Genomic DNA, 27,073 nt, shown 5'->3' with positions numbered 1-27,073 from the left:
ACCGCACCCCAGTGCATCTCGTCCATGAAATCATACTAGTGGATGACTTCAGTGATGATCGTAAGTGACCCTTTCTGTGTTAAAAGCAAGGGGCCAAAATGGAAGAGCCTGTGAGAGACTGGAATTTACACAGAGAGGGGGGAGAGTTTGCTGAAGTGGAAGGAAATTTGAAGCTCTGTAGCTGTGGAGAGCAAACCCTGCTGTGCCAGGTTTGCATTGCCACATGGAGAATTCAAATTCCAAATGATCAAACCTTTTCTCATGAAAATAATGCAAGAAAAGTGCATGGCAAATCGTTTTTATGCCCAGTAGATGTGAATCCAATCATTACATGGTTGTATCCTGCCATAGCCATGGTGTGTTTGATCTGGTTTTCAGCTGCAACCAGGAGGAGTTCTGGGTTGACATCACTGGAATTGCACGGGATTATGACAGTCTGATCTTCTTGACCTATGTATATGTTCTGCATACATTTACATAGGTGGTCAGTGCTTTTTTTCACCCTCTTTTTCACCCATATAAAGAAGATCCCTGCGTGGGTTGCCCATTTCTGAGATGCACCATAAATAGCATTGCATGCCACACAGACAGCCCACATCCTCCTGCCATTCTCTCCCAGTTATTAGTCTGACTCAAGTGAAATCAATAGGTCTGATCCTCCAGTAGAATGTAGCTGAAGCCCCTGGGGCTCCCAGGGAAACACCCCAGCTAAAGACCTTACCCAGTGCAATGGGCGAGTAGAAGATCCAGGTGCTCAGAGTAAGTGCTCAAAAATACTGTCTCAGGCATAAAAAGGATGATAAAATACACTGGCTGAGTGGTCTGTGGCATTTACATTTCAAGGAGCTGTGAAATGTTGCCATTTACTAGGAAATTTGAAAACAAAGCCAGACAGGTTTTAAAAGAAAAAGGATCTACGCTTTGCTCTTCGATGTTATAAATAGGCACTGCTTCAGAGATCATTAGGGATAGATTTCGCACAAGACCCACTTCTTGGCATTGACACCTTCCTGGGAAATCGCTGAAGCTAGGAGGAGTTGCTGTGATTATGGTGAGCTTTGGAGCAGCTCCAGTGCACAGGGTGGGCAGACTAGGCAAGTCTGGGAACAGCAGAACAACTGTGATGGGGAAAAGGAGCAGGTGCAAGGACTTGAGCTGCCCTGGAGTACAGCAGAGCAGGATTTTTGAAGGGTGAGTGAAGTAAATGCTGGGTATTTGGTTAAATAGACAAAGCACTTGCCATCCTGAAAAGAAACAGGTTTGTAGAAATGTATCTCCCCAGTCAGAGTGTGCCAAGTGCCGTGATCTGGGGAGAAGGAGCAGGGCTGTGTTTAAACACATCCCAGGGCACCACGGGGGAGCCTGTTTCCTGCGTAACTTAGAGCAGCCCCTCAAGAACTCAGTGCTTCTCAGCTATCTGACATCTCCTTTCCTGTGATAGTCTGAGCCTGCTGGCATCTGTTCTGCATGCATTTACATAAAATACATGTATTTGCATAATACACTATACACATATGGTCAGTTTTTACACTGCAACCCACCCCATGCAATTAGTGCTTTTATCTCATGCCTGGTTGTGTCTTGATTCTCACCTCTCTCTGCCTGCTGACTTGTTGAGTTACAGCTATTCTGCACACGAGTTCCCACTACTCCCAGCAGATTTCCGTTGTAGGTTCGTGGCCAAGTTATGCTGCTTCTGCTCCCCTGTTCCAGTTCTGTCCCTGAGTTGTTAGGAGTATGGGTACAGTGATGTCTCTTGTCAACAAAGATTGTTGGAGAGGATGAAAGCACTCGGAGGTGTGTGTTGATGCAAGGGCTGGCCAGAGGGGATGGGGCATATGCATATGTGTTTACGGTGCTGAGAAAGAGGAAGCAGAGTGATGAGAGGCATGAAGGGGTTGTGCAGGTCAGGGCATGGGTGTGCGAAGAAGAGGAGGCTGTGATGGGTGCCCCTGCCTGCAGACACAGCTCTGGCACTGCTCTGGCATCCTCCACTTTGCTGAGAGAAATCCGAGTGAGGGGGGATCCTGGGGCTAAAGGCAGAACCTGGGCAAGAGCTATAGCAGCAATTGTGTGTGGAATTGCAGGACCTCCCTTTCTGGGGTGTGAGTGGCTATCAGGCCTCTCTTCCTCATGGAGCTGCTGTCCAGGGCATGAGGAGCCCCCAGGTGCTCCACAGGACTCTCTGACCGTCCCTTTCCCCTTGCTGAAGGCTCCAGGCCACCACAGAAAGCTTGTGTCCTGCCAGGCAGACACTCGTCAAACAGCTTGTGGGTCGCTTTGCAGCTACCAAAAATAGCCATTTGCATTAATGTGCAAAAAATCAGATTCTGACCCCAACCACGACTCTTCTATGCTGATTTTAGAGCATTATTCAGCTGCTTTCAGTGTAAATCTGCTGAATTTACACTAGTTTTATGAAAACTGCTGCTCTGCCAGTCTCGATTTATGCTGCATGAGCTGAGGGGTAAGACTGTTGTGAACTAGCAGTGCCATCACCCTAACAAGCCATCAATCAGTCCAGGTCCTCTCCCTGCTCCCAGTCTTCCCTAGGTCTCCCCATTTCTGCTGCCAGAGCCACCCTGGGGGCTGAGGGTGACGTGTCCTCCCTTTGTTTTCCCAAGCTGACGACTGCCGCTTGTTGGGCCAGCTCCCCAAGGTCAAGTGCTTGCGGAATGGACGGCGAGAAGGTAAGAGCTACCTGCCCACAACCCAGGTGGGAAACCCAGATTTTGGGAGGTGTGAGAGTGATGGAGCCAGGGGCAACCTCCATGGAGTGGCCAACAAGGGAGGTCAGAGGCTCTTGGGGATGGGGAGGCCCTGATAAAAGGAAATGTGATGAAAGGCTGGGATTTGAAATGGATCTCCCCTCTCTTGATGAAAAAGATGGGACTATTAAGATATCCAGTGAGGCTCAGCTGTAGCTTATTAGCCAGAAAATTAGAACAGGCAAAACAAAGCCCCGGGTCTTATTTGTAAAGATGTTTGCTCTAGTGAAAGAGAGGAGATCTGCTCCTGCTGTTTCTGTGGGATTTTATTTTTTTTAATAATTAATTATATTTGAAAGATTAAGAAGGGCTATATGGAAGATGAATGTATGTCCTACTGGGCTGCTGCTGGCAACCTTTTGAGAAATTTTCCAGCTCCCTGTAGCCTGAATGGGTGTTTTCAAATCCTGCTCTGTAGTATTAGGAAAACAAAAAACTAAGAAGTTTTCTCATGCTGAAGATCGAAGTGCATCCAGGTGAGTGTTGGACTGAGGAGTGGAGATGGTTCCTCTGTGGATTCTTTCTGCAAAGGGTTTCAACTCTGCAGTTCTGGTGACAGGGTGTAAGAGACACCTGTTTCGGCAGGAGGGTAGGGGAGGTCTCCATAGACCTGCACCTCCTTCTCACCTTTTTCTTCTGTGTTATGGGCGTACATATGTGCTCATCTCTGGCTCTGTTTTGGTGCCCTATAAATCAGTCAGAATTTGGGAACCCAGCCTGGAGGGCTTCCCTTGCTTAATATATCACTGAAACTGCATCTCTTAGGGCCTGCCAGGATTTGGGGAGGGCTGAGGTGGTTACAGAACACCATACCTACCCACAAGACCTTAAGAGTTGCAGAGAGAGATACAGGGACAACCTGCGTTGCAGCAGGTAACTTTGGCAAATGCTGGATTGTTCCAGACCTTAAGAGTTGCAGAGAGAGATACAGGAACAACCTGCGTTGCAGCAGGTAACCTTGGCAAATGCTGGATTGTTCCAGGCTTTGTTCTCCAGTCCCTCTCCCTCCTGTGCAGAGGCTGTTCCTTGACCCTGTTTCTCTAAGGAATTTTAATATGAAAGTCAGTGACCTCCTGCACAGACCTGATATGTGACTGCGCCCTGAAACCCTTCTCTCTCTCTATTGGCCCTTATGTCCTCTCGTATTGCCACTGTGTCTCCTTCATAATGAAGCTCTGCTTCCCTTGAGTAACCTGCATCTTCTCCTGTTTGCCAATAGACCATCTCCTTTCTTACTCCGTGGTTCACTTGAGTATCCACTGCAGGCAGGAGGAGTGTTGGAAAGCTGGTTAACTCCTGCATAAATAGGAACAGAGCATCTTTAGGTGCAGTGATCTTGCTGAAGAGTCTAGTGTGAAATCCACGTGTGCAGCTGTTTTCCATGAGCTCCCTCTTTGTTCATTTTTCTCTCTCACAAATGTATGCAGAGATCCAGTCCCATCTCCAAAGGACTCTAAATTCACCATCAGGGCCCTGATAAACCAAATGGGCTCTTAGCACCTTGAAAGCCAAACCTGCTTCCTTGGTAGAAAATGTGTTCCCATTAAGCTGCAGATCAGCAGTGTCCCCAGGGTGGGAGAAAGATCTGTGGGTCACTGAGACATGGAAAGGGACACAGCAGGGAAATCAGCAGTCTAAGAAAGGCCTAATTCTGACATGAAGTGATCCCACCCTCCACTCCCTTGGCCCATTGCCTACTGCCTTATGTCTGTGTTAGATGTATTACGTGCCAGGGGTCATGAAAGCATTTTTGAGTTGCATTTGCCCCAGAAGGTGACAGCAGAATTAATTGTGCAAATTAAGGATTGGCATAAAAGCCATAAATCATTAATCTTGGTGAAGCTATTTATTTGCTTTGAGGACCTTAGAAAATGGTTGGTGTACCTTGCAGCACTGTGAAGGAGATAATGAACCTGGGACATGTTTTCTCTGAATGGGATTTAGCCAGATCAAAACCCAGGAGATGCATGAGTGCAGGAGTACACGCTGGAGGAGCCTGGGGATGTTACCCAGCCATCTGGGCAGCAGCTGACATGGTGTGTCCTTGAACAGGTCTGATCCGGTCCCGAATCCAAGGGGCAGATGTGGCCAAAGCAGGTGTCCTGACCTTTCTGGACAGTCATTGTGAGGTGAATAAGGACTGGCTGCTCCCTCTACTGCAGAGGATCAAAGAGGTGAGTGCTCCTGAGAGATGAGGGCTACCCTCAGGGAACACATCTCTGATGTCCACCTCCTCTTCCCTCTCAATGGGCATGACCATCCAACCATAACTAACTGGATGCAGACATCAGAATAAGGAAGCAATGAGCTTCTGGGATACAAAATGGCCTTTTCTGGTCCTCCTCCACCCAGAGGCCAGGTGGGGTGTCTCTGTGGCTTCAGGAACATGTGGGTGGGTGGGACAAGGTGCCTCCCAGGGCAATGAGGCTCTAACCAGCAAGCACGGGTTGAGTGGTGAAAGGGGAATACATGGGCAGTGCTCCAGCAGAGTTTTTAATTAGGCTCATGTAAAATGCTCAGTGATGATGATTTAAGGGAGTGACGGCTCCTTGAATAGGGGCCGAATTTAATTTCATGCAAATTAAGCACTAATAAATTGATTTAATAGGATTAAAATTCTGCTGATTTCAGAGCAGACAATGACATTCACCTTTTGCCGGCGGCGACTGTCTCTCCAGACGTGTGCACAGAGGCTCCTGGTGCCTTGTCAGTTGAGTCAGGGGGAGCTCTGTGCGGATGACCTGCTGGCACCAGGGTGCAAGGGATGAAACCTTCAGCTTCAGCACAGATGCATAGTCCTTTCTCTTTGCCATGCCTTGTTCCTTCACCCTTGCTACACCTCTGGCTCCTGATTGCTAGTGCTAATTACTCAGTAATTTTTAAACTACTGAATTGTGTTGACATAAGGGCAGCTGAGGAGCAAGGGGAAGCTGAGGAGGTGAGTTATGGAGAAACCTGCCTGGCTGGTGTTCACAGTGTCCCTCATCCAATCGCCTGTGTTGATAGCTGTGCTGGCTGGCCTGTGCATCCCCTGTGCACGTCAGTGATGGGACAGGGGGAAGGGGGCACAGCACCAGGTCAGGTCCCTCCGCAGTGGGCAAGGGTAGTTGGTGCTGCTGGCAGTCAGTGCAGCCAGTGCTGGAGAGGTCCCAGCCTCGGTTTGGAGGCTGGGCCAGAGTGCTGCTGATAAATGGTAATGTAATGAAAATGGTCTGTTCATCTTATCGATTGCAGCTCTGGTGAAATTATGAGAACACGTGCTATGATACCCAACTCAAGCCTCGTAGCTGGCCTGCCCAGGGTGGGATTCACCACTAAACTTTGCAGCATCAGTTGTTCCTCTGAGCCTTTTTAAGGCAGGCATTCTTCACTCTCTGCCAGAGCCCTGCTGTACTTCAGTGAGGAATAACTGGAGCAATTGCCTCTTTGCCAGACAGAGCTTTCAATGTGATTTTGCAGCAGAGGGGCAGTGATGGCAGCAGGAAGGGGGCAGGCAGATCTGCTTTCCCAGGTGGTGCCCCACCTTCAGCACGTGTGGGGTAGGTGAACATGAAATGCCATGTGTAGCATCACCGTAGGAATTTCACTGCCTTGTGGTCTGAATATAGCACCAAATGCATGCATGACCTCTGTGAACTCTTTCTATTTGCTCTTCTGGGTTGAATCTTTCTCCAGCTGGAAGTAAGACAGTCTGTAAGCTTGCATAGCTGCTCATGCTGCCCTTACCTTGTTCTCAATCTTGCAGCCCCAGGCAGCAAGAGAGATGTACTACAAAGAGCGTTGAGGGACTTAAAAAGCAAGGGGGATCCCACTTGCTTACTTTTTAACTGCCCTCAGAAGCTGCAGGATAAGGGCAGAGTCCTCGGTTTTCTTCTTCCCAGGCCCCCTGTAGCCATCCTTTCCATCAGGGTTAAAGTATTGATCAGTGAAGTGTATGAAATGTTACTGCTGCCACCTTCAGGCTGTGCTCAAGAGATGGGTTCCCTGTCCGAATGATCAGCCGCTTAGGAAGAGCATTTTCTCACTCTCTTACTCCTAGGAACAGTCTGATTTAAGTTCCAAGCAAAGGAGCAGTGAGTGCCTAGAAACAGATCCAGCCCTTTTGCCACCACTAGCCAACCACCCCATGCATCGCTTCTGCTATTTTCTCAGTCAGAGCAGCTATTCCTGCACCTTGCCATGGCGTTTCCAGGGCCCATGTGTGCCACCATGCACCCGTGTGAAGGTGCCCCTCAAGACCCATGTTGAGCTTTCCCAGCAGCTAATGGGTGGGTGTGGGCAGCATGTGCCCAGCATATGGATTTGGAAACAAGCAGGGAGAGCAGGCAATGGAGTGTGGGGGAAAGAGAGGAGGTTTGGGGGATCTCAGACCTAAGCCTGGGAGGGTGTGTCCCCCAGGGAGCAGCAACAATGATCGGTGTCTTGCACCAGTGTGTTTGCAAACGCATGACTGAGAACACAAGGCATGGGCCCTTGTTTTTACTTACGGAACAAATATCTCATTAATTTTGGTGCATTTCAACTGAATAACTTTTTAATAATTTAATTATCCGGCCTGAGGTATTTTTACAGTATGACTCAACAAGCTTGCCCCAAAACTGGGTTTGCAAGTGGCACTGGGATGAAACAGTGATTGGTGACGCCCCACTTTCAGCTCAAAACCCTCCCAGTCTGGTGCTCTCCTGGAGAGGAGGAGCCACATGAGGGGCAGGCTGGTCCTCTTACTGTGCCTAATGCTTCTGTGGGGTCAGAGGAGCAACTAAAGCCCTTTTTGCTGACCATTACATGATGTAGAGTCTGGGAGACAAGGTGCAGTTTGGGTGCTTCTCCAAGGCTGAAATGTATGTTATCTTCAGGTTCATTTTCAGAGTTTTTTTCCTGTTGATTTAGATCTGTACTTTGGTATGTTTGAGAAGTGTATTGAAGAAATGAATTCTCAGGTTTGTGAAAGAGGCTTGAAGATTTGGGTATTGTTAATATTAACATGTCCTGGCAAGGATAGGTATCAAAAAAACAGAAAGGGGAAGCTGCCTATAATAAGAACTGATTCACAGCCCAAAAGAAATCACAGCAACAGCTCTGTGCTCTTGAGCATGCTGTGCTTTATCTTTGAGGGTCAGAGAGACCTTCATGAAAGCTGAGTAAATACAAATGTTTCCAGGACGTGGTAGGGAAAAGTGAGACAGGGAGAAGGCAGCACTGCTGAAGGCTAGCATTTTGCAGTAATGCACTCAGCCAAGATGTGAAGGGGATTTTCTTAGAGAAATTGTGCTGTGCAGTAGAGTAGCAGTGGAATTGAAACTGGGGATGACTGTCAGCTAGTTAGAAGTGCTAAGATTCTTGAGGGCCAAGTTTTAAATGAGCAGATACAAACCTTTTCCCTGCAGTGCTCAGAACACAAAGCAGATGCTTTGCTTAATACCTTTCACCTACCCTCAGGCAACTAAAGGATGCTTGGCTATACTGAGTTGTGACAGCTTGGGGGGCACTATGTAGCAGCCACGATGGATTTGGTGGGTTTGAAAGGCTCATAGTACTTGGATGTGACTTGAGTTTCCCCATGCAATTCGTAGGTACTGCAGACCTTGCCATTTCAGTGAGATGTTTGACTCACAGGAAGTGAGGCTAAGACTCCCTACTTGACCTTGTTATGGAAATACAAAGTATTTGTCATGCTCAATTGGAAAATTATGTAGCAGCCACGATGGATTTGGTGGGTTTGAAAGGCTCATAGTACTTGGATGTGACTTGAGTTTCCCCATGCAATTCGTAGGTACTGCAGACCTTGCCATTTCAGTGAGATGTTTGACTCACAGGAAGTGAGGCTAAGACTCCCTACTTGACCTTGTTATGGAAATACAAAGTATTTGTCATGCTCAATTGGAAAATCTGAGCTCTAGTCCAGCTCCCAGCTCACGGGGTTGCTTCTAGTTTCCCCATGCAATTCGTAGGTACTGCAGACCTTGCCATTTCAGTGAGATGTTTGACTCACAGGAAGTGAGGCTAAGACTCCCTACTTGACCTTGTTATGGAAATACAAAGTATTTGTCATGCTCAATTGGAAAATCTGAGCTCTAGTCCAGCTCCCAGCTCACGGCCTTTGGTTGCTTCTTCCTATAGCTGCTTTTTAAATGCTTCTTTGTCAGGACGAATTTCTAAAACAAAGACTTTTCCCAGCGAGAGAGCAAGCTCGCGTGTGCTCAGATGCTTTCCTTTGTATGGCTGTGAAAAACAATTTGATCTGGTGAAGCTAAAACCTTGAAGTTTGAGCTATAATTGGAGTTTGGGATTTTTTGAAAAGAAAAAGGGAGATAAGACACCAGTCAAAGCTGTCAGAGTCTTTTCCTCCTGTAGATATTTTTGTTCATAACTGTTTGTAAAATCTCTTTGCCCATAACAAGATGTTAATTAAATCACCACCAACTATTTTAAATAAATCAGGTCTTTTTTTTTTAATCCTTTCACACATTTAGCAAAAGTCTAACTGTATCCCCACAGTTTGCGCGTTTTAAAAAATACCTGTATTTTAGCTACTTGACTGTGTTTTTCCTCTGCATTTCAACTGCCTGTATATCACCTGACTTCTAAAATCTGGTGAAAAGGATTTAACGGAGGTGAAAGGGGAATACATTGGTGAATTAGCAAAAGGCAGAAGGAGCTTTGCATCCAGCCCAGCTGGGTGCTGAGTATAGGCACAGCCTGTGGAGGGTGAGGGACTGTGGGTGAAGGCAAAGCTGGTGAGAGATGCCAGCTCAGTGGCCCAGGACCCTACAGCTCTCTTCTCTGAGTGAGATGGTGCCTGCCTTTCCAGCCTCTTGCTGGTGTGCCCCTGTCTCCCAGCAGTACCTGTGCTACTTAGTTCCTTGGATGAGGATGAGGAGGCAGTGTTGGGCACTTGTCCCTGACAAACCTGAATGACACCAAGGTTTCCAGCCACCTGGTGTCTCCAGGAGTTTGGAGCAACCCGTGACCAATTTGAGTGGTGTCATCTGAAGTCATGGGCCTTTTTGCTTCTGCTTTCCAGGATCCCACCCGAGTGGTCAGCCCCGTTATTGACATCATCAACTTGGACACTTTTGCCTATGTGGCAGCTTCCTCAGACCTCAGAGGCGGTAAGTCCAAGCCACGTGCATGCCCCATGGGCATCCCCATGTGGTGTGAACCTGCACTGGCCTGAGGAGATGGTGACTTTGCACCACACATTTATCTCCTGCTATCTCGCAAAAAAAAGCACATTAGCACATCTTGATGCCCCCTGCTGATGCTTCCAGGCTGTTTTAGAGACAGGTAAGCGTGGCATGGGGAATAGTGTTTGCTACAGTGGATAAGGCAGTCAAGCAGGAAAGAAGGGTCATGTCAAAGCCACTCTTGGCAGCACTGAAAGCGACAGGAGGGGATGAGGGATGTCTAGGCAACAAATGGACGATGCAACTGTAGCGCTTATTAGTATGCTAGATATTTGTAGCACGCAGTGTCCATCAGAGCGTGTGTGCACAAGGGGACTGAGGTTTCGGCAGCAGCTTTAATCCTGACTTTTCCTGCCTTTGGAGTGCTTGACTTTGTAATTGTAGTGCAATGTGTTGCTTCTTGTTCATATGTAGTAGTAAAATATGTTAGTCATTGGACTCTTCTCCCAAGAGCTGTATCTCCATGGCTTAAGTCATTTGAAAGTGGGGAAAATGCTCCATCAAACAGGGCTCTGCATTCTGCATTGCTCCTAATCCATACCAATTTCTAATTTCCCTATGGCACTTCTCTTCTTTGGTTTTAGGTTTTGATTGGAGTCTGCACTTCAAATGGGAGCAGCTATCCCCAGAACAGAAAGCCAAACGACTTGATCCCACTGAACCCATTAAGTAAGTCAAGAGGGGGAAGGAGCCACCTGAGAAATGTGGGGCAGGATCTTCTCATCTGACCTCATGTGTGTCCCCCATGCACTGCAGCAGCATGATACTCCTTCCAGGACATCTCTAAACTTGTAATACCTCTAGCAAGCTCCTGGACCTTGGGTTTTGCAGGACAGCTTCACCTTCCAACACTGAAGCCTGAGGGTGCCACAAAGATAGAAAGGGTATATTTATGATTATTGGTGTTTTGGTAGTGCTAAGGAGGCTGACCATGGTTAGCGAAAAAGCCCACTGCTGTAGGCCACAGCTTCTCTCAGTTCAGCTATCACTTCAAAACATGGCGGTCTCCTCAGCTCATGTGATAAAAACCTGTCTAGTCCAGCCTTTCCAGATCAGCACTGCTCTTCTTCTCAAAAATGGGGGATGTGTGGGACAGAGAGTGAAACTGAATGGGAGAGATGCCATCTGTCCTTATGCCATGGAATGGAGGGAGTCCTTCATTCTGCTGAAAATCTCTCCTGGTAGCAAGCCTGGTGCTGGTGTCTGCAGCCCCAGCCATGAACTGCTGGGATGTGTGGCATGAGGGAGATGAAGTGTTGGGGCAAGCTCAGGGCCTCAGAAAGCTTCCAGGGGAGCAAAGCACTCCTCCTCCTTAGGATGCTGCTGTAACAGTAGCTCTCACTGGCTTCCAAAGGCTCACCTTGCATTCCTGATCATCCTGCAATGTAGCACACTGTAGAGACTAGCCTGAGTGCAGCAGTCACCCCAGCTCCTCACAAGCCTATGCTGAGGTATCCACACTGACTGTAATTGAATGGAGATGGGACTTGTGCCAGCAAATAGCAAGTCTTCTCAAGCTGTCTTCTGGGTCTGCCCTCCCCTCCTCCATGCACCTTTTCTGTGCAGTTTTCTTAGCTAATCCAAAGAATGAAAAATAACCCTGTTTTGAAATAAAGATCACACAGCTAGTGATGGCTTTTTAAAAGCCCTTCTGAATTGGGTCTGCCTTCCCCTCCCCAGTGGAATGGTGCTCTTATTAGGCTGACTTCAGGCAAAAAACTCGTCTGAGTGAATAACCCCCTGAGTGCTAAGTGCATTTTTGATGCTGAAGCCTACAATCAGGGCTGTGAACTTTGGGCTTGTAGGAGTTGTGCTGATGGGTGCATTAGCCAGTCATTAAATGCCAGGCAATTTATGATTGACAGCAAAATACCAAGGCAGCTGAAAGAAAGGCTCAAATGCATTTTGAAGTGTGTTGTCCTTCTTTTGGTGAGAAGGTGATACATAGGTAATGTCCTGATGGTGGAAGAGGAGACAAAGGGAAGGGCTACTTCTGTGCATCCAGATGCTGCAGCTGGTATTCAGGAGTGTCCTTTCTTCCTTACCCATTCTGCAGGACACCCATCATTGCTGGGGGACTGTTTGTGATTGATAAAGCCTGGTTCAACCACCTGGGGAAGTATGACAGTGCCATGGACATCTGGGGTGGGGAGAACTTTGGTGAGTTACTCTTCTTCCTCCTAATGCCTTGCTGTGTTGGCTTCTCTTTCTGAGTCATGCCAGATGGATACAAGGTCATTTTGGACCTCATATTGAATGCTCTGGTTGGTTTACCTCACATTCATAGGTTATGGTCTCTGGTGAATAAGGGATCCCACAACCATGAATGATGGGAATTGACCAATTGCTGGTACTCAAGACTGCCTGGCTTCCATGTTGCTTTGATCTTCCGTAGATAAATACCCTAAACTACAAAGTTTTCAGCTTGTGTGCTCCAACAGATGAGAGAACACCACACATACCCTCCTATTCTTTCATAATCTTGTTTTCTCTTTAGTGAAGCAAAGATGTGTCTCACTCCATTGAAAATGGAATTTTGAAGCTATGAAATGAGGCATGGTAGCCTGTTAGAATTTGCAGAATGCATGAAACAGTAGCTCCATTGGCATGCTGCAAGCAGGTGGCAAAGTAACATGGCTGCTTATCCATTCCTGTATCACTGGATGACTGAGTGCTGCCAGGCTTTCCATGACACTATCACTTTTCCTGCACCAAAGAAAAGGGTTAAGAGCTTCTGCCCATTATCATGGGACAAGATGGGCATTAAGAAATCTCCTGCATGCAAACTTGAGAGAGCACATGAAAGAGGTAACAGCCTCATCCCCGTTGTGAAGGGGAGCTGGATCAGGCTGGGCTGTTCTCTCTTTGAAGTCATAGCTGTGCTGTGGATCAGAGCAATAGACCGTACCCACAAGAGAAAGGAGAAGCACTCGATGTCAGGGAGACAGATCAGAACCTGGCTTTAATAGCTGGCACCTCTGGGGAATGAGGCCAGCCAGGAAGGAAGGATCTTGTGTTTTAATACATCCAATGATGCTGTCAGTCGTACAAGGGAACAGACACTGCCACCTTGCAGTTTTAATACATCCAATGATGCTGTCAGTTGTAAAAGGGAACAGACACTGCCACCTTGCACTAATCCATGTGCTGCCTGGCACTGTTGTTTCCTTCACATGCCTTGTCCCTCTAGCATATTTTATTTATTTATATCTTGTTATACAGTAGAATCTCACTCCTTCACACTTTATCTCTGTCAGTGGGTATCTTGCCACTGGACTGACCTGAAGCATCTGTGTGGGGTGTCCCTGAGGAAACCTAGGAGCAGAGTGGCAGCCCTCCCACATCCCCTCCTGGAGCAATGCCCCAAACAAAGCATTCCAGAAGGGAATTAGTCGAGCGGAGAGGGGGAGAGGGACTGCTACACTGTGCCTGACCCACTGTCTGTCTCTGCTTGACATTCATTTCAGAGAGCAGCCAGCCCGAGCTGCTCCTGGGAGATGAACAGTGACAGGACAGCCTGCTCTCAGTGGCAGATCCATCCTGGCAGCTTGTGCGATGCCCTGTAATGGCAGGCATTGTGCTCCTTACCCATGGTTATGGCCCATCCTACAGAGTGCAAGGTTTCCCTTACTGGTTGTATGCCCTGGGAGGTTGTTCCTGACTAAATGTGCGCTGGCTGTGCTGCAGTATTCGCCAGGGCATCAGCATGATAAAGGAAAGCCTGACAGATTAACATTGCAACAAAAAAGTGCAGGTCTGCATAGCAGCAGGGCAAATCCTGTCTTGCCCATTGCCCTGAGAGCAGAAGCATGCCTAGCTCACAGCTGCATCTCTTGCAAGCACAGCAGTCGATGGCAGCATGTCCCATCTCTCCTCTGCACAGAGGCAAGGGCAGCTGACACCCTGCTGGTCCCGGTTAGTTCTGGGCACGTGATGGAGAGCAAGAGCTGACCGAGTGGCTGCTCATTTTGGGCACTTGCAGTGAACCATGCTTTTGCTGATAGCTTAGTCCTGAGGGGATGCACAACTCTGGTCCTGAGGAGCATTGTTGCTGCCTTTAATGTTATTGACTGGGAAACTAGAGGGGACTGGAGACTTCAGGCAAAACAAAAGTGAGCATGTTTGGGTTGGAAAGAGGACATTAGAGCTGTTTTGCTTCTTACATTTACTTAGTTCCCTGTAGATAAGTAATGGCAGGAAGGACTTGCAGGCCAACAAGAAGTCCTAAAGATACTTTGCAGAGTGAAGGTCAAGCCCAGCACACCCCAAGGTGTACTGCTCACATCTCTCCTGGGGGGTCACTTGGAGGGGCCACCTGCACTGGCAATACCTCTCAAGGGTCAAGTGAAGTACACTGTTGGTTCCTGCCTCCCTGCCTCCTCTGAGCTGGCCCTGTGCCAAGCTTTAGCTGGTGCCTCAGTTTACCTTCTCTTGAGTTTACCTTAGCTCTTGGCTGCCTGTCTGGAGACCTTGTTTGTTACCTGCCATGGATGGCTCTGTGGGTCATCCCTACCCATGAAAATCTGTGCTTTTATTGTCTCTGCTGGGCCTGGAGCAGGGTCTGCAGGGTACAACTAGTCTGAAGTGGAGAGCTTAGACTCCTCACAGTCTCCTGCCTTCCCAGCCCTGTGTCCTCATTCCAGTTCACAGTGCACAGAGGCACTTTAAATTAAAAGCAGGCAAGGACTGAATGGTGAGTCTTTCCCTTGTAGCACTTCAGGGAGCTGCTCTTCTCCCAGGCTGAGCAGAAGGACCAGAGGAGAGGAAGTCATGAAGCAGTAGCCACTCTGTGATCTACAGATGCTCAGCTGATTGTGCCCTTCTATTGAGTACCCTTCTGATTTACACAGCAGTTCTGGCAGAGTGGCCTGTGCTGTGACACACAGACAAATGAAAGCAACAGCCACGTGTGAAGGGAACTGAGTGCAGCAGCTTAGGGTGGCCACATTCTGCCATAATCTCATTTCCCTGCAGCTGTGATTAAGGTTGCTCCCAATATAGCACCAGGACGTGGCACAAGGGCATCTTTTATTGGCCTGTTAATACCCAGCACTGGGGAAAGTGGTGAAGCTCCAGCTGCTTTTGCAGCTCTTACCTGTAAACATGACAGTGAAGGGAAGAGGAGGGAATTTCTGGAAAGGAATACTGCCTGCTGTGTTTTCCCACCCCTGTCATTGCTCAGCCCTGCTGCCAGGGCCAGCTGTTGGGGATGGGATCAAGCCTTGGATTTTGAACCCGGGCATTAAAGCAAGAGGACTTTGCAGCTGTGTCTGCCTCCCATTTCCAACAGTTTGGGTATGCTGTGAGTGGGACAGGAGCAACATGAACTTGGCTCCCACCTCTGCAGCAACATGCAACTCAAGGTTGAGCCATGTGTACTGAGAAGAGTTTGGAGGTCATGGCTCCAAACTGACTTTGCTCCCTGAAGCTGTTTTTGGAGGGATGGCAGCTTTGTAGGCTGGCAGTGCCTGCCATTGTAGGGGGAGGAGTCCTGTCCAGTTTGCCTTCCTGCCACAGGTGCTTGTCTTGCCAGCGTCCAGCCTGGGCATAAGTCATCCTTGGGCTAGCATATGTGAGGGGACTGCTGGGACCACAAGCTGGCAAAGATGATGGGTGTCCTCCTGTCTTAATTCTGTAGTTAAGTGGTGGGGGTTGAAAACTAATTAGTAGTTTTGGAATAGATACATGCTATAGATAGCTCTATACTGTCAACAGATGATAAAATAGGAAGCAAAGAACAGCAGAAGCCTTTTCATTTTAATTTCATTTATTTTCCATGCTGGTTCTGTCTAAGCATGACTGTCTGACAATAGAGCTGCAGATTTATAGCTGCATAAGCATTGGGACCAGATGGACTCATTAGATCAGCCATTCTGCTCACCCGTCCTACCTTATCCAGCTCCCTGCCAAGAACTCCGTAACTTCTGATCAGCCATTCTGCTCACCCGTCCTACCTCATCCAGCTCCCTGCCAAGAACTCCATAACTTCTGGTGTCAATTGTGCCACAGACTCCTTTTCCTTGAGAAGGGCCCCATGGCCAGCCAGAGAGCAGCTTGGGGTGACTGGGAGACATTTTCCATACTGACAACTTATTTTTGGAATAATCTATCCCACTGCTGGCCTTTTTGTGTGAAGGTGTGTGCCTTACTGGACTGCAACGTTGGCACTCATGGCCCAGAGTACCTGGGCAGGCTAAGCTCCTGTCCATTTTGGGACAGGTGATAGATGCACAGCTCTCTGTTCGCTTTGCAGGATCAATGGTGGATTCATAAATGCAGTTGTAGTCGTCAATAGTGAGAATTGTTAGCCTCTCCTGATGAACTTGACAGCTGTTTGGATGAAGTGACTCTGAAATAGGCAGTGTAGAAGTAATTAGGGGAGCACAAAACTGGCAAGATGATTCTGTGATGTAAGCAGGTCTGCATGAAAAGCAGGTCCCTGCTTACCATCTTGCACTTGCCATTGTGATAGCACCTGCTGTGCTAGAGGCAGGTTTCAAGTGCACTGACTTCAAACAGCTTGCAAGAAGCTTTGAAATGAGCTTTTAAGGCCGTTGTGCCTAGGAAAGCCCCTCTGGTAATTGATTTACCCCAGTTTAATGTGGTAGAGGATGAAGTGAGAGCTAACACCAGGATCCAGACTGCTCTAGGAAAGAAAGACAAAATGCTGAAGCTGCTTCTCTTGCAGAAATCTCTTTCCGTGTGTGGATGTGTGGAGGAAGCCTGGAAATCATTCCCTGCAGCCGCGTTGGGCATGTCTTCCGGAAGAAACATCCATATATCTTTCCAGAGGGAAATGCCAATACATACATTAAGTAAGTGGTTCATACTTGCTTTGTTTTTTGTGAAACAGAATGAGGTCCTGCCTTGTAGGGAGAGGAGAGCAGAGAAAACAGGGAGGAAAGTTTGTTTGTAAAACTTTGAAATGTCCTTGGGCAGGAATTTCCTGAACCAAAGAAAATGTAAGTCAGTACAGCTGTCCCGTAGGATTTCTATAGTGTCAAGAATAAGACAGAAATAGGGCATTTATATGGTACCTTTCATCAGCACAGAAATGGAGGGATGGCCCCAGCACATCCCTGAGCACTAGCTACTGTAACAGCAAATGGTTTAGACCCTGAGGTCATCAGAACCCATTTATAATGACCTGAAATCAGACTGCCAGCAATCTCTGTCAGTACCCAGTGACCTTAGCTGAAGGCTCAGCATGGCTCAGCTGAACCAGAAAATTTGGTTCTTGATGCTTCTCCAAAAGAGGAGCCAAGCAGCTTGACACAGCAGGTGGCTTTGCCTCCAGGCTGGTGCTGTCTCTTGAGCAGAGGCAGCAATGAACTGCACCTTGCTAGCATGGAGACTGAAGGAACTGCCAGGGCACCCCAGCTGAAGAGGACCTCCCCTCACACACAGTAATATAGACTGAATCAGGTACTGAAATGGATGCCTGAAATGGGCTATAAACCTTGAAAACATCAGGCAACAAAGGAGGCAATCCGCAAGTGTGAATAGGCATGGGAAAGGTGATGGGAGCAGCTAGTGAGTTCTGGAAGGATTTTCTCCATTTTTAGTGTGAGGCTGAAGGTTGTTGCTTAAGTAAATTACAGAGAAAAACACAGGGGACACTTATACTAAATACATGGTTTTTTCTCAGCTAACCTGCAGTTGTGAGTGCTTACACACCAGGCATTCCTTTTAGTGTGGGCTTCTCAGTGTTAGAAAGAGCAAATAGCATTTGTAAAGACCCAGGCATCTGCCACTGACCCACGCTCTCTGCAGTTTCCACAGCCTTTGCATCAGTCAACAAACTGAGGGACTGCAAACTACACCTCTCAGTTGCACCTAATATGTGATTTCCAGCCACGCAGTGTGTGGGGCAGGAGGGGAACCTTGTCACCTAGCTTCAAAAAGACAGTGGTGAGAGGCACAGGGCATTGCTGGCATCAAGGAGAGCACAAATTTGAGAGGCATGAGTGGGGGCTGTTGCTTTTAGTAGTGAAGTAAGATTCATAGTGGAGAGGCTGGGACGTGGCAAAATCTCCACTGTCAGAGTGCTGCAAACCTGAGTGAGAAGGTAGTGTCTGCATTGCATCACCTGCAGGAGGAGCGAGGGAAGCTTGAATGGGTACAGCTCTTCTGATTGCTTTTCAGGCACTAGAAAAGTTCCGAACAGCTCTTCTGATTGCTTTTCAGGCACAGGTCCCTGGGAACTTTTGGGGATGCCTGAATCATGTGTATATGTCAGGCTCAGCATTTATCCCCGTGTTTCTTGCAAACCCAAGTGAGATCAGGAAGCCAAACAAAAGAACCCTGCACTTTGGGGAAGGTTAGGTACCAATATAGACACTGATTTAGGCATCTCTTGAGCAAGAGCACTGAGACTATTGCCCTAGTGAGGGAGGAAGAAGCCCATGAATCAGCAAGGAACTGAAAAGCAATGTGATCAAACATACCTGTAGGCATTAGGAGCTGGGATGTTATTAACCTCATGATATCTATCAGCCTTAAACTTAATGTTGCAGTATATAGACTGAGAGGAGAAGCAACTTCTGGTAACCTGATGCTATGTAGTATTTCTGTTTAAATAGAGATGTTAGCAAAAAATGTCTCCACCTGTCTGCCAAATACCGATTTTTTTCCACACAACCCCTACTTGTGTGAGAGACAGCTCAGGCTCCAGTGTAGTGCTAGCTTCACATGAGGACTATCTCCTTTTCCGGCCACATGAGACTTGGCTGGATCCAGAGCCTGCCTGTAGCACCTTCAGCTTAGTGGTGTGGTAGCAATATCTTGAAGGCACTGGCCTGACTTAGAGCAGGAGGACTCCTCTGGCCTGGGCAGGAATAGGCAGTTAGGCATGGGGCAACAAAGCCATTTGCAAGAAGAGTTAGAGCCATCTGAAGTCAACAGAAGATTTGCTGAACCTTCTGCTGACACCTGGCTGATGTGGAAGACAGACATTCATGCTACAGCATTGTGGTGGGGTTATTTCTCTTAAGTTTTGAATGCTGAGGTTTGCATCAGTGAAATCCAAGAATGCAAAACAGGAGAGTTCATACAGGACTGACACGGAATCACAGAATGGATAAAGTTGGAAGGGACCACAGTGGGTCATCTGGTCCAACCTCCCTGCTTATGCAGGGTCATCACAGAGCACATTGCACAGGATTGTATCCAGATGGTTCTTGGATATCTCCAGTGGGGGAGACTCCACAACCTCTCTGGGCAATCTGTTCTAGTGCATGGTCACCCACAAGGGAAATATTTTCAAATCTTTGGCAAATTTTTCACCATTTTTCAGAGCTCCATCCTAGCCACTAAATAAAAGTCCAGGTCCTCTTCCCTGGGAGATGATGCTTAAGAGAACCTTCAGTTTTGAGTCTGGTGGATGCAAAGCATCCAGCTGAGTTTGAAATGGTGAACTCTTCACCAAAGCTTTGTTTGGTCTGATGTGTTTGGTCCCAGGAGCAATGGGGAGGAGAAGTACTTTCTCTAGTAGTGAGGGTTGGGCTGGCTCAAAGGTAGTTTGGGTGAAGCCAAAGACCAAATTGAGGACGGAAGGAGAGCGGGATGAATCAGTTGATGCCTTTGAAAAAAATGTTACCTTGGAAGCTTTCTTGGTTTCACCTGTCTTTTGTTGCCTCCTTCAGAAACACCAAGCGCACTGCAGAGGTGTGGATGGATGAGTTCAAGCAGTACTACTACGCAGCTCGTCCTGCAGCCCAGGGGAGGCCTTATGGAAAGTAAGGGTCTTCCTCTGCTGCCTGTGCCCTGTCTGCTGCAGTGGGTGTTCATGGTGACCTTGCCCTGCTGTGGAAACCTGCCTGCTTTGTTTCTGTAGTAACACTCAAATAAATGCTAATGGTAGGCAAGTGCTATGAGCACAGCAATGAGATATATAAACAGCCAGTTTAAATGCTGTGCTAATTTATCCCAGTGAATGAACTGAATCAAAGTGAGGGAAAACCCCCTCTGCCTATGCCCTGCCCTTGGCATTAGGTGCAAGTACTTCTGGTACCAGAACAGAGTTTGGTGGGGAGAGTCCAGTGGTGCTGCTGGCAGCCGAGGGGCAGGAAAATCATCAGGTTTTGGGCCTGCTAATGCTTTATTGGAAAGGAGCAAGTGCTTTGTATGGAAGGAGTTTGCCGTCCATTCTGTGAACGGTTAGAAACACCTCCCTGTTCAGGGGGACTGTAAATATTTGTGTTATATTTTCATCATATGTGTCATCATCTTCATATGCTCCTCCTTTCCTTAGAAAGTTTCCTTTGAACCACAGGGGTTACCAAATCCAAACCCAAATTCCTTGTGACTACTCTTCAAAATCCAGGATAAATAAATTGAAGTCCTGGTGACTGACCTGGAATTCATGTCCTCTTTCCATCCATCAGCGCTGAAAGAAGTAACAGCTCTGTCCTGCTAAACATAGGAAGGTGTAGACAAGTTCACCTATGTGAAGGGAAGGTACAGGAAGTTTCTGACTGCTCTGTAAATGCCATATCATAACAGCTCCATAGGTAGAGGCTGGCCTAGGGAGGAGATGGAGTTTGGAAAATGTTGCTGTACAGCATGATCCCTCAGCAGAAATTTTGCCCTGGTTAATGAAATAAGAAATATTTCACTGTGAAATTAACTTCTGACTTAAAGGTGTGTTTCGGTGCTCTTGGAAATCAAGGCTTCCTGTAGTCCTGTAAACTAAGAATAATTTAGAATAGCATATATTAATTTCCTAGTGCATTAGTGTATTAAAATAATGCTTATTGCATGTAGTAGACAGGATACATTTTTTACTAATAATTTTTAAATTACTGTATTTTTCCATTAACGTTTTCCACCAAACTGCAGGCTCCTTGTTAAAATGGCAGCACATCATCATGCCATTTTACTAAGCAAGACCTCCAAAGAGACTGAGACGAAAACAACCACTCAAGCTCATGCAGAAGAGAGCAGAAAACAGAGCTGCTGATGCTGTTGTGTTTTCTGTCTATGCAGATCTGTTGGGTTTCTCTCAGCCTCCCTTTCTGATGTGTTGTCTCTCACCTTCAGAATTTCCATTGTATCTGTCTGATGTTTTCTTCCCACAGTGTCCAAAGCAGAGTGGAGCTGCGAAAGAAGTTGAAATGCCACAGCTTCAAGTGGTACCTGGAAAACGTTTATCCCGAACTTCGGTATGGATGTGTGATCTCCACCTGTCCCTAGCAGGCCAGCCTGATGCCACATCCCTCCTGCCCCACAAAGCTTTCCTCTTCACCTCCAGTCCCCACACCTCCCCTTGCCTCAGAGACATAGGCACCCCCTCCCTTGGGCTTCACAGAAAGGCATAGTGGATTTTGTGCTGGCTTTAAACACAGCTTGCTCACAAGGTGACATGGTTCATTTGTGATTCTGCTTTCTCTAAGCAGTCCTATAAACCCTGTGCCTTGTTGCTGCAGGTCTGGTAAGGAGCAAAGCAAATTTCCCTTTGTTCTCAGGGCTTCCTCAGGTATGCTCCTGCCCTTGCTGTGGAACAGGTTCTATGGAGAAATAGCTAGTTTTCCTTACAAAAGTATACCAAGGTAGAAAATCCACCGTAGCCTCTTCTGGGTTGTTTCAGTATGTAATGACTCTACAAAACAAGCACCTAATTTCCAGTCCTTTCACACTGTTCTGTGATACTCAAGACTCCTCTGTTGTGAAACCATCCACTACAGGATTTTATGACCTGTATTCTGGTGACTCTGCTTTGCTTCTAGCCTAGTGCTTTGCTTAATATGTACTTCCACAGTTGCTTTTGCACAGTTGCTTTTTTTGGTATCTTTTAGTTACCAAAATTACTCCAGAAACTGTGGGATTCATTCCCTGGTCCCTATCAGAAGCCATCCTAGAAAGAGTGGAAAACTTGTGGGGATACCTCCAGGGACCTGCTGGTGCAATGGCTGAGTGAAGAATCACCATGTGAAAATGATGATTTATAGCTGTTTTCTTGCTTTTTGTTGCCATGTGTGGCATTGCACAGCACCATTCACAGGGAATGCCAGGGCTCTGTGCAGTTTGTTATGAAGTTCCCCACTACTGTAAGCTGAAGGCTGACCTTCAGCCTGCTCACAGTCCATTCCTTGCTCCTCTGTTTGCCTTGTGCACTGTTCCTTATTTTTTCTTCTTATAAAGGTCTGCCATCCATCTCCAGGCACTGCTTCTGGAGCGTCCCTGTCCATGTACTGCTTTCAGTGGTTCAGTATTGTAATAGATATTGCCACTCTCATTTTCTGAAGGCGAAATGGTGCAAGCTTACCCCACTGAGCCTCCCTTTGGGTACTCCATGTGCTTGGGGCAGTAGGGATGTTGTTTTCATGCTGTTCCCACAGGATTCCTGAGGAATCGCTCTATCAAACTGGGATAATCAAGCAAAGGCAGAACTGCCTGGAGTCACACAAGTCTGAAGACCAAGAGCTCCCCATCCTGAGTTTAAACCCGTGTAACATCACCAAAGGCATGGCAGCAAAGGCACAGGTAAGATTTGTTGTATATCCCCATGATGCCAGCTCTGAGGCAGCTTCAAACAGATTTCTAAAGTTTGCTATAGCAAATAAAGTTTGCTATAGCAAAATAGGAGAATTTGCCTGTTCTGCCTGCCCCTTTCCTTAGGCAGCATTTAGTTAAACCCTGGTAACTCCACCTGATGTTGGAGGAGGCCCTGGGCAGCAGCAGGGTCTGGTGCAGGAGCCACAGTACAGGGTGGACAGCTCGTCTCTGTGCTAGCCTGTGCTGAGCACTTAATGCTGCTCAGGAACACCACACGCCACTCATCTGCAGAGATCAAAGACAAAGAGAACTATAATTTCCTCTCATCTTTCAGTCTTTTTCCTTTCAAAATGCACTGAATTGCTATGGTATTTATAACATCACGGTCTGCATTCTCTCAATATTAGATTGGCCATTAAACTGGTGAGAATTTAATGAGGATGATCTCGGGTTTTTTCAGTCTCACTGAGACCAAAAAAGCTGTATGAATTGGTGTTCTCAAAAGCATATTCTGGGAAATGTTTGAGCCAAGAGCAGTCACATGCGCCTTGCAGCAGAGTTGCTGGAGCAAGACCCTGAAGATACGGCTTCAAAACCTGCCTTTGCTTCAGGCTCCCTTTGTGATTTTGGGCATGTCAGTAAGTTCTCTCACTGTTCCCATCTATAAAACAGGGAGGATAACAATCACTGGCTTCTTCAGGGGTGCTGTGAAATAATTTAGTAGGCAATGGTGTGCTCGCTTCCCCTTGGCTGTACATCCTTAACCCTCGTGGTTACGCATGCAAACCAGGTAGCTGCGCATATAAAAGGCTCAGCCTGGGGAGGCTGCTAAAAATGTCCCTGATTTGTATGTGCAAATGAAGCATGTCATTATGTGCATCTCTTTTGAATGCGGTTGCATGCCTGTCTTTAGGCAGGAGAATAATATCTGTTTCACAGCATGGTAAAATCAACAATAACTACTTGAATATTAGTCACATCAGAAGATATAGTGAATATAACTGCAAGTACTGCACAGTTGTTCTTCTTATGGTTTCACTGGTTTCCAGGTTCCAAAAATTGTTTTTCTTTCTTGCACTGGTACATAGACTTTTCACACAAACAGCAAGAAAAGCAAGATGATGAGAGCAGGTCATCATGTTTTGCAGGGCCAGCTTTGTAGAAGGAAAGGAAAAGGTTTTAGTGACAGTTGCAACTTTCAATGAATTGGATGGTTTTTTTAAAATCTGGGAAAATCAGAATGAAAAATGCTGCTGCAAGCCAGTGTTTCAAAATGAAATGGTATTGGTCTTTGTGAAATATCAATTTGATGTGGTATTTTAAAATGAGAAATGTCATGCCAACAAGTTGGATTGTTTCATTCCCAGCAAACACATTTTGTTTTGACATTTCTGTGCAGTAAATTTTTTTAATTTTTCATGCCACAAACTTTTCATCTTCCCATTCTGATTCTGCAGCAGTTTGCAATAGGTCAACACTTCCCAGTGGATGGCAATTCTATTTCTTGTGCACATCCAGGGCTGACTCTGCAAGGGAACAGAAAAATGCACTACAAACAGATTGTAGAATGGCTACACTCAGTACACAGCTGGAATAGAGAAAAACCTTTGCCTTTTATCTTTCTCTGTCTTTCTAGGATAGTTCTCTGTTACTTATACCTATGGAGAATGTTTCAGATTAAAGCAGTATATTTAAACTTCCGTTGTGAATACAAACTTATACTTTAATGACACAGTTGTTACAAGACCACCTGAACTTGTGGATGACATGGGGGTTATAGTCACCAGGCTGTGTAGGATCAATTATGCAACAGTCCTGAATGCTATGTAATTTTGTATTTGATATGCCAGAATAGAGCAATAATCTTCACTTTTAGCATCCTGAAGTCACATCTTGTTTACCCTAAGCTTCATTATTTGAAAAATAGGCTTAGCTAAATCAAAGCTATGCTTTCTTGGCATTCTGTAAGTACATGGAAATATCCTGGCCATCTAGATTCTTTATTATCACTACTAAAGTAGCAGCAATTTGGTTGTTTTGATTGCCTTTCTATAGCTGTCTCCCCACTAGGCTGCCCCAGCCCTTTACCAACATGATGTGCCTGAAGTCCTGGGACTAGACGTGAGAAGATCTGAGCTGTCATATATTATCAAGATTTGAGGAGAGAGGCACAGGAGCTGTCAGATGGCAATCAGTTGCTTTTTAATTTAGTTTTTTCTATCTGTAGTGCAGGGAAAGGGTTTATGCATCCATGGTTTGGGTAAATTGAGACCAGTACTCTGTGGTGAAATCAGATTTACACTCTTAGCAGATCTCACAAGTCCTCCCTGGTACTGTCTGGTGTTGGTCCTGAATTACTGAAAGGGGCACTGAGTCACAAGACCCCTCATCTTTGTCTAGGAGAGCTCAGTCTTATCAGCCTGGGGATCCGCTTGGCCCTTTTTGCTCTCCAAAAAGTCTGGCAGTAGTCAGGGCAGGCTCTGTCCCCTGAGGTGGCTCTTCAGGGCAGGCTCTGTCCCCTGAGGTGGACAGAGCCCACCAGAGGGATCTTAAGGTGATTGAGGACCAGGTTGAGGACCCCACAGTGGCTCTCAAAGGGCTCTTGAGTTAGTGACTGGCAGAGATCTTTGTGTGGTGCTGCTCATCCCCAGAGCACAGCAGCTCTGCCTATGCTCCTGCCCACTGGAGCCTTGGTACTCTATGCCCTGTTGTGTCTCATTTGCTAAATGAACAGATTGATTTAGTTTTTCTCAAGAGAAATTCATCTGAGGGAAAATAATTGATCATAATTTTGTCCTCATCTATCTAATGAAGATGTGAGTAGTTGGGTTTTTTTTCAAACCAAGTGTCAGTTGATATTACTTCATAGAATTTGAAACAGACATCTGACTCTGAGATTTATTTAAATCATTAGCAGCTTCAGGAAACCTGACATACATAAGATAAAAAGCAGAAAATGTTTTGACCTGGATACTCACACACATGTAAACAGTCACTTCAAGATGAATGTAAAGTTCAAGCATCTTCTAGGAAAGCAAGGAAACAGTGGGAAGGCTGAAGCATCCATTTCCCAGACCCGCATCTGAAAACATCTGGGGTTTGGAGCTGAGTGGCTGCCATTGCATTTGAGTGACATGTCTTTGACTCTTCTTGTGAAGGAAATGCAGTATGGTAAACTGCCCAATATGGCTTTGATGCTTAGCCCAGTTGGCTTGAGAGGTCCTCTGTGTGCTGACCAGATCTGCATTTTCTTTGGAGAACATTTAGCATCTATCCAAACTAAGTGTCCCTCCTGAAGCGTTTCAGCCATAAACATTCCGACCTTGTTCCCCTCAAAAGCCTTCATTCTTCTCCATGGGCATGTCCTGCCCCAGCTGTAGAGTGACTGGAGCTGCTGGAGCCAGGCTGAGCTAGCAGAGCAGAGGGGCAGCACTGTCACCTCTGCACCCAGTTTGCACCTTGTGTACTTTGCTTTCCTGCTCCTGAGATGTGTGTGAGTGCCAGTTGCATCCCAGTGTCTTTTGATGAGTGGAGCACTTGAGTGTCCTTAGGTGACCCATGCAGTCATGTGCCTTGGGAAATCTTTCCATGTGATTTTAAAAAGATAACTGGGGACTTAGATTGTTCCCAGCTTCTTCAGAAACACTTTTGTCTAGCTACTACCCTGGCTTTAGGGTATGGCTGACCTCTTGCTCTGCAGCAGAAGCTGCTCTGTCATGTAGCACAAGGTTCCCATGGGGCTGCTCCTTCCTAGGCTGAGGGGCTCCATGCAGGCTATGCCAAGCCAAAGGTCACATTTTAAAATAATTTCTTCAATTCACAATAATGCTAAGCAACAGTGACAGGTGCCTGCTCAAATGATGATAAAGCCTTGAAAAATAGTCACAAGCCTCAGATGGGGGTTAGTGCTATCTGAGGCTTTGGAGGAAGGGGATTTCTGGTTCTGGTGTGCAGCTCTGTTCTCCCCGTCCATCCTCTTCCTCCTTGCTCCACCACCACTTCATCTTTGTCTTCAAAAGGGCAGGAAATCTTGATCTCAGTCTCACCTCATGTATGTGTTTTGCCTTGGTGCCAGTGTGTGGCCCTAAAGCCATGCTAGCTCCTTGAAGGTCTCCTTAGGAGTACCATGGGCTGCTCTGTCCACCACAACCTCCATGGTGCAAAGCTCTGCTACTGTTACTGCAGTGCTGGTTGCATCAGTGCTAGGTGTGTCAGGGTTTAGAAGATAAAGCAGAAATTTTAATCCCAAGTTATACAAATAAGGGAAGAGATAGGTTAAGATAAAAATTCGCATGTGTTTTAACTCAAAGCCCTTCATGTATTCTATGGTGTTCAGCTGACTTCCTTCCCCCCAAATTCCTTCATTTTCTGCATCATTTTCTCTGAGTTTCATCTAGGGCTGAAAGGGGACAAGGCATTTAGAAGATAAAGCAGAAATTTTAATCCCAAGTTATACAAATAAGGGAAGAGATAGGTTAAGATAAAAATTCGCATGTGTTTTAACTCAAAGCCCTTCATGTATTCTATGGTGTTCAGCTGACTTCCTTCCCCCCAAATTCCTTCATTTTCTGCATCATTTTCTCTGAGTTTCATCTAGGGCTGAAAGGGGACAAGGCAAGAGCT

General features: G+C 46.7%; 1 protein-coding gene across 1 annotated transcript in view; it reads left to right on the top strand.

Annotated features, from left to right (window-relative positions):
- Nucleotides 1–27,073, top strand: part of GALNT14 (polypeptide N-acetylgalactosaminyltransferase 14) — a gene marked incomplete at both ends in the record, with an annotated part of 93,415 nt that overhangs the window by 30,791 nt on the left and 35,551 nt on the right. Inside the window, 11 exons of the mRNA XM_009083968.1 lie at nt 1–60; nt 2,625–2,690; nt 3,639–3,641; nt 4,821–4,942; nt 9,793–9,880; nt 10,540–10,624; nt 12,012–12,115; nt 16,644–16,770; nt 19,600–19,692; nt 21,034–21,117; nt 22,294–22,438. Coding sequence (XP_009082216.1) covers nt 1–60; nt 2,625–2,690; nt 3,639–3,641; nt 4,821–4,942; nt 9,793–9,880; nt 10,540–10,624; nt 12,012–12,115; nt 16,644–16,770; nt 19,600–19,692; nt 21,034–21,117; nt 22,294–22,438 — 977 coding nt within the window. The remainder of the gene's footprint in view (nt 61–2,624; nt 2,691–3,638; nt 3,642–4,820; nt 4,943–9,792; nt 9,881–10,539; nt 10,625–12,011; nt 12,116–16,643; nt 16,771–19,599; nt 19,693–21,033; nt 21,118–22,293; nt 22,439–27,073) is intronic.

This window comes from Acanthisitta chloris, unplaced genomic scaffold, assembly GCF_000695815.1.
Source record: "Acanthisitta chloris isolate BGI_N310 unplaced genomic scaffold, ASM69581v1 scaffold14161, whole genome shotgun sequence".
NCBI lineage: Eukaryota > Metazoa > Chordata > Aves > Passeriformes > Acanthisittidae > Acanthisitta > Acanthisitta chloris.
This window is presented reverse-complemented; position numbering and strand designations above follow the sequence as displayed.